This window comes from Peromyscus maniculatus, chromosome 13 (assembly GCF_049852395.1).
Source record: "Peromyscus maniculatus bairdii isolate BWxNUB_F1_BW_parent chromosome 13, HU_Pman_BW_mat_3.1, whole genome shotgun sequence".
Lineage (NCBI taxonomy): Eukaryota > Metazoa > Chordata > Mammalia > Rodentia > Cricetidae > Peromyscus > Peromyscus maniculatus.
The window spans coordinates 3,816,604-3,825,334 of NC_134864.1; the positions used below are offsets into that span (position 1 = coordinate 3,816,604).

Below are 8,731 nucleotides of genomic sequence, written 5' to 3' on the forward strand. Positions count from 1 at the left end.
CCCCTAAGTTGTCTGTGGCTAGGGTGCTTTTATCACAGAACAGAAATGAAGCTAGGACGCCATGCTTCGCTTTCCTCTCCCGGTCTCACCCACTCTTCTGCTCCATCTCAGTTCCAACGCGCGCAACAAGGAAAAGCAGCCCCGAGCCCCAAGCCCTGTAGGACTCCCCCAAAATAAACATCAGCTTTTGCCAAGGACCTGGGTTGAGTTCCCAGCACTCATATGGTTGCTCATAACCATCCACCACTCCAGTTCCAGGGATCGACGCTGGTACCGGTGCACATACATGCAAGCAAAACATTCATACACGTTAAACAAACAGATAGATAGATAGATAGATAGATAGATAGATAGATAGATAGATAGATAGATAGAATGATAGATAGATAGATCTTTTTGAAAAATAAATAAATAAATATGCTCCGGGGTTCAAAATCATTTTACCTTGAGCGGGTATGTCTGTGAGTACGTTAATGTCCACTCACCCTCAGCTCAAAAGCCTGCTCTACTAGGTGCTCTGTAAGTATGTATTGGGTGTCTCAATGAATGAATGAGTGAGTGAGTGAGTGAGTGAGTGAGTGAGTGAGTGAGTGAGTGAGTGAGTGAAAGATATTCAGTGCTCCGGGGCAGGAGCGCACTGGGTGCAGCCATGGAGCAAAGGGGTCGGTGAGGCTCGGCCCTCGGGGGCGTGTCCGTAGAGGCGGCCGCGGAGCTCCGGGCCCCGCGCAGGAGGCGGCGGCGGCGGCTAGCATGGAGAGCGAGCTGGAGGCGCTGGCCCAGCAGCCTACGAGCCCGGCCGAGCCGCTCTTCCAGGCGCTGGTGGAAGCTGCGGGCGGCCGCGGGCAAGTGCTGCTGGTGGGCGAGCTGTGGGAGCGCGAGCAGAGCCGCGCGCTGCTGCAGGACTTCTCCCGCGCCGTGTTCCCTCCGGAGCCGGAGTCGGAGCCTGAGCCCGGCAAGCCGGGCTGCGCAGAGGCCGGGAACGCGGTCACCGCAGCGGCCACCGGGCCGCATCGGGCTCCGGGGGCGAAGGCAGCGCGCGTCATCTGCTCGCCGCTCGTCTTCGCGCTGTGCCGCTCCTCGTCGCTGGCCGCCCGGGAGCCGCGGCGCCGCCTGCGGGAGATGCTGCGGGATGTGCGCGGCCGGCGGCGGGAGGGCGCCGCGCTGGTCGGGGTCCTGGTGGCCGAGTCCGGAGCAGAGAACGCGGTGGCGCCGGGACTGCAGCTGCTGGAGACGCTGCTGCGCACAGTGTTCGGCCGCCAGGTGGGGGGCCCGGTGCAGGCTGCCGCCTTCCATCCAGGCTCCCCGGCCTCCAGCCTGGCGGTCCAGCAGGCAGCCTGCAGGGCCCTGCAAGCCGCGGGGCCAGGTCGACCAGGTGAGGCTGAGCAGGGTCGGGCTGGGTGTGGGTGAAGGAGCCTAGTGAAGCCTTCAGTCCCTTTAGATCGGTTGAATCCCTTTAGGCCACCCAACTCTGTTGTGCACCGAGGTAAACTGAAGCCCGGTGCAGGGAAGTCCCTAGCTCAAGACCTTTCAGCCTAAGGTGAGCTGGCTCTGGACAAGAAGTTGAATCGGTCAGGCCAGATCCAGACTGTACGTGAGATGGGTGACAAGGAGCCGAGGGTACAGCTGGTCAGTAAGTGGATATGAAGTAGGGTTGAACTACTCTGAACAAAAATGTAGGAGCTGGAGACTGGGGATAGGGGAAGAAGATGGAAACGTCTCGGGGTGGAAAAGTGTGCATGGTGTGCGTGGGGGATGGTGAAGAACTTAGGCGGAGAGGGGGTGTGGAGCTTTAGGACTCGGTGCAGGTACGGTTGTCGAAGGAATTTGAGGGGAGGGTGAGCCGCGCCAGGAGGCTCGGTGTGGCAGGGTGGAAGGCAGACACAGTTCCTGGCAGAGGCACGAAATAAGTGCCAGTCGGGAAGGTCGCGAGGAACCGAGACCACGGTGACCTCAGTCATTCCTGGCTTCCCGCCTGCACTGCGTCGCCACTGATCGCTGGCTGCCTTGCCAGGTGTAGTGGGGCCACTTTTTCCTCCCATACTCTGAAGTGTAGACAGGGGTGTGAGAGCTCCCCCAGCCGGGGACTGCTCCATCACAGACGGGTCAGATGTCCCAGGCAGCAGGGTTTGCGGGAACTCTGCAGTGTAGTGGGATTAAAATGTGGACCTTCAACGGAGCTGCGTCAGGCACTGGGAGATCTTTGCTCTGCTCAGCAAAGCGCCCTTCCACTTCACTCTTTATCGTAGTAAGCTTCCGAGTTAATAAGTGGCTGTGTGGGGTGTTCCGGGGCATCTGCTATTGGCCATTAGCCAGCCCCTGGGAGACGTCAGACCTTTCTCATGGGGAGACACTATCTGATGTTCCAAATGCCACAATGCCAGCCTGGCAAATGTGTTTCACCCACTGAGGCCCCCCTAGCCTCTGGCCAATTTCCCTTCTGTGGAGGCTGAGCAACTTCCAGCATCCTGAAAAGTACCCCACGTATATTCCTGTTCCGATAATATCCGGTCAGCTGATTCCTTACCGGGCCTTGAGGCAAAGAAGGGAATTCAGGCAAACTCTCCCTGGACTAAGGAGCTGGCACCTAGAAAACTCTCTAAGCCTTCCTTCTCTCAACTCTCAGTTTCTCCAGCCACGCCGAACTCTGGCCAGGGTGTTGTGCCCATGGCTGTGACCCAATCTCTCTTCTTTCTGTAGCTCGCCCACCCCTCCATTCAGAACAGGACTTCTTCACTCAGGGAGCCTTCTGAAAAACCTGCACACTCGCTCCCATTTGCAAATTCACTAGTGAAATTTCAGAACCTTTTGGTCTTTGGCTCTCTCAGCGATGACCAAATGGTTTTGTCACTGTTCTCTTGTGAGTTTAACAACCCTAGTATTCCCATTTCCTAACACCCTTGCATCCGAGATGGATGACTAAATCCTTGCTTTGAAGTAAACACTAACACTCTGGAAAATGGAAACGCAACTCTTGTCTACTTTTATAACAACACACTGAGAAAAACAAAACTTTTACTAATGAGTCAAGGTCATGAGTTAATTATAACTCCTCCTGCATCCATTTCCTGCTTTTCAAATGTTTTGTGAAAGTCAGGCATGGTAACCCACACCTTTAATCCTAGCACCTAATAGGCAGAGGCAGATAAATCTCTGTGGTCTGAGGCCAGCCTGGTCTATATAGTGAGTTCCAGGCCAGGCTAAGGAAAGAGACCCTGTCTAAAAAAAAGTGTTTAACCTATTGTGTTCAGAAGTAGTTTGAAGCAAGGCACAATGATGCATGCCTGTAATCACAGCATTTGGGAGGTTGAGGCAGGAGGATGGAAAGTTCAAGGCCAACCCTGGCTACATAGTGAGGTCCTGTCGCAAAAACAAATGAATAGATGGATGAACAAACAAATGAAGAAGTGATGTGGGGACAAGGAAAGGAGGGAGAGTTTGAACTAGGACTGGAGGAGAAATGACCGCCCTCTTTGGTGTGCAGTTGTGACTGATTTCATGGCATTTTGTTGCCATGGTTTCCCCAGCATGTGCACATGTCACGGAAATGTGTGAGGCGGGAGATAACCAGACAGATGAAGGCAGGGCATAGAAAGTCGAGACACCTGGGGTGCTGAAGAAAGTCTCTTGGTTTGTGAAGCAGGCACTAGCTGACCTCTGCCTTGGGGATTTGGACTCTTTCTAGCAGAAGGTGCCTGGGAAAGACCCGGCTTCCCTGGCCTACTGACTTGCTTTTCCTGGGGTCCTCGGAACCAGAGGAAGAACCGAGGAGATACCACCTCCTCCCGAGGCCCAGCTCAAGGTAAGTACATTGGCTGCCTGCTCCTGAGTGAATACAGAGGCCTTAAGGACGCACTTTCTCCATGCTGAGAATAGCACAAGCACTCGGTGCCTGTCCCTCCAAGAGGGCTCGGGCTGGCTCAGGCAGAGTTCCTGCCCCAAGAGTCCTCCACCCCGGTGAAGACATGCAGAGAGCTATAGGACGGGAATTTCACATGCATAGTCGGGGATGGTGAACAGGCCAGTGTCCCCCGAAGAACCGTGAGTGACATCTGAGCTGAGATACAGGGCTTCCTGTAGGCAGTCACAGGAAGACTCAAGAGTACCCTAAGCAAAGGCTGCTAGCAGATGTATCACATTCAGAAAAGGAAGAGCCCTCCGGGTGCTCAGGGCTGAGGTGCAGATGGCAATGGGAGACCTTGAGGTGTAGAACTGGGTCACCTGGGAGCCAGGATGCCCTTCAGGGGCGCAGGGTCTTAGACACAAGCAGAAAGCTGGCAGCCTGTGGAAACACAGCGAGATGAGAGGCAGATTCCAGCTGGGGGGGACCACAGCAGCCCTGAAGGGACGCACAGAGGCTGTGAGGCTAGGAAGGAGGTGACTCTCACCTAGAGTGCTGGTGAGTGGAGGAGGTGAGGAAAGAGTGGAGACAAGCAATGGGCGCTGCTGTAAAGTAAGCTTGGATTGTCTCCCTCGAACAGTGGCTTAAAAGAACACACACTGGGCTAGGAGGATGTGTGTGTGTGTGTGTGTGTGTGTGTGTGTGTGTGTGTGTGTGTGTGTGTATGGTTTTATAGAATTTTATACATCTTTTATTTTAAACAAAACAAAACACCTTTTTTGTGATTCTGGGAAATGGACCTACTACCTCACTCTGAGCGACATGCACAACATTTTATTGTTGTTTTATTTGGTTTTGCTTTTTAGAATATTCTTTATGTATTCCTTAACAATTTTATACATGTTGTTTTGAGACAGGATTTCATATATTCTAGGTTGGCTTTGAACTCACAAGGTTTCCAAGTATAACCTTGAACTTCTGATCCTCTTGCCTTCACCTCCCAAGTGCTGGGATACAGGCAAGCACAATCGCACCCAGCTGATGTGGTGCTGGGGACTGGCCCTAGGCCTTATGCATGCTAGGCAAGCACTCTACCAAGCCCGTTCTTACCGCCCCAGCACACACAGAAACCATAGGTCGTTTACCTTGTGCCTTCTTCGAATGCTGCCTGAGGGTCAACTACAACAGCTCAGTTGCAGGTGGGAAGCCACAACTCAGCCAGTATAAGCTGTGCGGAACGCGTTCTCTCTCATAAAAATGGTGGGACCGGCTTTAGAGTGGGTCAGCAGCGGCCCGGGAGCTCACAGGCCCCATTAAGGACACGGGCCTTTTCCTTCTCTCCTGGCCCATCATTTCATCCTTAGCCTGGTAATGAGATGGGGGCAGGAGTCCAGTGGTCACTCCTAATATGTCCTTGCATAAACACCTAGAAGTGGGCTTGCTGGGTGGAAGGGGCGTGCCTTTTTGAAAAATGGTTTTAGACCTACCTGTATTTTGCTTGACTTTTTTACAAAGTGCTTAAATATCGCCTCATAAACTTGAGCTTTTCATTCTCAAATGTTCCAGAACACCTCCAGGTCTCAGAGGAGGAGCTCGCACTGACAGCCATATTTCCCAATGGAGACTGTGAAGCCCGTGGGAGTGGACCTAGAGCCCAGGATGGAGTTCTCCACATGCCACCCGAGCCCTTAGGGGACACAAGATGAAGGCTGGACCCCCAGACTGGCCCTAACCTGCACACTGGGGTCTGGACCTTGGCATTGAGTCTCCATGTCACAGTGTCGACCTCAGCAGATGGTAACTGACTGACCAAAAAGACCCCGCTTGCTTGGGGGCCATGCTTCCACTGCTGCCATCTGGGTCCCGGGGCCTGTGGGGCCTGCTCCGCACTCAGTGCTTTTCACTCTGTGGTCAGGGTGCGGTGATGTTGATCTGTGCCTTCATTTCTCTGAGCCAAGGAGACACTGTACCACGGTGTCACTCTGTCTGGGGCTTCTGTTTCCTGAATGATTGGGGGGCTCCCAGCCCAGTGGGCTTTCCTCCAGGGGCTGCATCTCCAGGCAACACTGGAAACTTGTGTGAGGGCCATTAGTGGGCATCTTGCAGTGTGTAGGATGGTCCAACCACCAGTAATTGGTTTCCTCAGAATACCAGCTATGACCCTTTTGAGAAATGGAAGAGTCAATCCCTTCTCCCTGTTGTTCTGTGAAGAGATCCCCCTTAGGTTTCCTGGGACCTTAGTTCTCAGAACAAGCCAAAATAAAGACCTGACTGTTGCCGTGAGGGGGCCTGCCAGGCCAGAGCCAAGATGATCTGTGTGTTGCAGGGCCAGGACCAAAAGCGCCTTGCATGCTGTGAAAAAAAGCAGCCTTTGTCTTTCTCGTGTGGACACTGATTACTGTGCCAAATCCGTTGTAGAAAAGTTTGCTGGGAGCTGCCTGTAGCACCAGAGGGAGAAAGCCAGGGTGCTGGGATGTTCAACACCCTAACTTGTACTAGAGCTCAGGCTCCAGCCCAATTATTCTAGAATCTTCCCTGAGTCTGTGAGCCACATAGGTGGGTGATGTTCTCTACAGAGTCTGCTAGGCCATCTATTCATGCAGAGTCAACTGGGAAAATCAGTCTTTGGGAGGGGAGGGCCCCTCTGGTTTCCCTGGTGTGCAAACAGTACTGTCAGAGGGACATGGATGGATCCACATATTCATGTGATCCACTGAGACACCCAATTGTGCCATGCTTTGCATATCTCCCTGTGAGGAGCTGCACACCTTTGAGTCATAATTTCAACCCTTTCTGTGACAGTACCAAGGGAGGGGACCCTCCCTGCTCTATGCCTCGATTTCTTCTTGGTGATCCACAACCTAATCCTATTCCCTGTCAGTCTCATGGAGAGAGTATGAGGTGCAGAGGGATGGCTTTTCCTCGAATGAGGGAGAAGCAGACGTCATTCCAATAACGCAAGGTTGTCCCACAGGAACTGGTCCCAGCTGGCATGTTTTATTCAAGAATGAAGTTGAGGCTGGGAGTATAGTTCAGTTAGTAGAGGGATAGCCTAGCCTGCTAGTGTGATCCCCACACTATCCCATGACCCTGTCTCAAAAGGGGGTGGGGGATTTGAATTATCAATTGGACTTGATTTTGTTTTTAAATGGGGAGGGGGTGTATTGGAAGCTGCTGTATTTTTGTTACAGTGTTGACTTATTCAATCTTATATAATCATTCAGCTGGAGCTTTATTTGATCAAGGAAAGGGACTTGAAATTTAAGTTAGGAATTTGTCTAAGATGGAAATTACAGGGTTCAAAATCTTTTGTATTTGTTACCCATGTTGAAACCTAGGAAAGGGCACATTTAAATCAGCCGAGTTTCCTGGGTGAGGGAGGATGAACCGTCTTCCTCTTCACCCTCACTTGGAACCCATCCCCGCTGTTCCTCACTCACAGGACCGTCTGAGTTTGCAGCCTCTGGTCCAAAGGGTGATTTACACAACATTCACATCAGTTGCTGTGGTTTGAGTTGCCTGTCCTGCCTTGTCACTGGTTGAAAAAGTCTTTGTACCTTGTCTGGGTTCTGCTTCCCAGCTGGTAAAACAGATGTAGCAAACTGCATCCTGCTGTCCTGTCTTAGTGCTGTTTCCCAGGGGACAGAAAGACTTGGGTTTCACCAGAGATGGCCTCGAGGGACCTTTACAGAGGAAGGAATGAAGGTTGGAGACCTGGGGAAGCCAGGGGTCCCCGGGAGCCATGTGTGAGGAACTGCCCGCCAAGCTCCACTGGGTCCTGGGGTTCTAACCTGAAATGTGATGGTAGTTCCCCTGCTTTTGACTTGAATCCTGGCTCCTGATATCTAATAAACCAGATAGTGCCTCACTGGTATCTGACAGAAGCAGAATGAGTCTTTCTTTTCTTCTCTAACACCATCCTCACGGGGCCCTGGGGAGGAGGGAGTCTGAGCAAATGAAGTAACCCTAAAAGTTCTCCAGGCCCAGGTGATTTCTCCACAGCCCCATGGCTGCAACTGAGAAATGTATGTCTGGAGAGTGGAAGCAGGTATTAAACAGAGTTATTTGTTGATTTGTTTATTTGTACTTTCTGCCCATGGGGGTGCATGCCACAGCACGTGTATGGGGCTCAGGATAACTTGTGGGGGTCAGTTTCTGCTTCCACCACGTGGATCGAGGGGATCAGACTTAGGTCATCTGGTTTGGCAGCAAAATACCTTTACCCACTGAGCCACTTTACAGTCCCAAAAGTAAATGTTTAAAAGGAGATTCACTTTTTGATTTAAAGATACCATGTGCTTTGATATACAATAGAGGGTGTGGATATGTATGCACATGTGTGCTTAACCAGAGCTAATCCGGGCCTTCATTGGCTTTCCGGCAAACCTTTGTAAGATTTGTGTCGTAGTTTCCTGTTCAAGTGTTTGCCTCCAAAGAGTTCCTGGCTTGTCAAACCAATTCTTGAGGAGAGCATGTAAGGGAACCAAACATGGAGACCCTGGGCCTGCAGTGCCATGAGCCCCTCTTTTCCTGCTGGGAGCAAAGGCCAGACTTCAGCAGGATGATGACCACTGACCGCTGAAGATGTGAAGGCAGTCTGTGCTTCAAAATGCAGGTGATAGCCCGCCAGTGGTGGCCCACACCTTCAATCTCAGCACTTAGGAGGCAGAGGCAGGTGGACATCTGAGTTCGAGGCCAGCCTGTGAATTCCAGGACAAGCCTGGGTTACACAGAGAAACCCTGTCTTTAAAAAAAAAAAAAAAAAAAAAAAAAAAGCCAGTGACAGGGGGTAGGGCTTGCTTCACAGGGACAGGTAGCCTGGACTTTGTCCTGTGTGCATGGTAAACAGAGCCTGCCCTGTGAGTGGAGGAAGCTGGCTTTATTGAGGGCTGC

The 8,731-nt window shown here is 52.1% G+C and overlaps 1 protein-coding gene across 2 annotated transcripts; it reads left to right on the forward strand.

The window, feature by feature from the left end:
• Nucleotides 1-621: 621 nt before the first annotated feature.
• Nucleotides 622-7,910, forward strand: C13H2orf72 (chromosome 13 C2orf72 homolog). Of its 2 annotated transcripts, none has more exons than XM_006984196.4 (3): nucleotides 622-1,372; nucleotides 3,686-3,799; nucleotides 5,405-7,910. In XM_006984196.4, the coding sequence occupies exons 1-3, from the start codon at nucleotides 751-753 to the stop codon at nucleotides 5,542-5,544; spliced, it is 876 nt and encodes a 291-aa protein (XP_006984258.1). In that variant the 5' UTR covers nucleotides 622-750; the 3' UTR covers nucleotides 5,545-7,910. The 2 variants fall into 2 exon arrangements, with proteins under 2 accessions (XP_006984258.1, XP_006984257.1); XM_006984195.4 differs by having other exon boundaries at nucleotides 707-1,372; nucleotides 3,683-3,799.
• Nucleotides 7,911-8,731: the final 821 nt, after the last annotated feature.

Coding starts and splice junctions, on each gene's coding strand:
- C13H2orf72 (XM_006984195.4), top strand. CDS start 751: ATGGAGAGCGAGCTGGAGGCGCTGGCCCAGCAGCCTACGAGCCCGGCC. Junction 1,373..3,682: donor CGCGGGGCCAGGTCGACCAG/GTGAGGCTGAGC, acceptor GACTCTTTCTAG/CAGAAGGTGCCTGGGAAAGA. Junction 3,800..5,404: donor CTCCCGAGGCCCAGCTCAAG/GTAAGTACATTG, acceptor CAAATGTTCCAG/AACACCTCCAGGTCTCAGAG.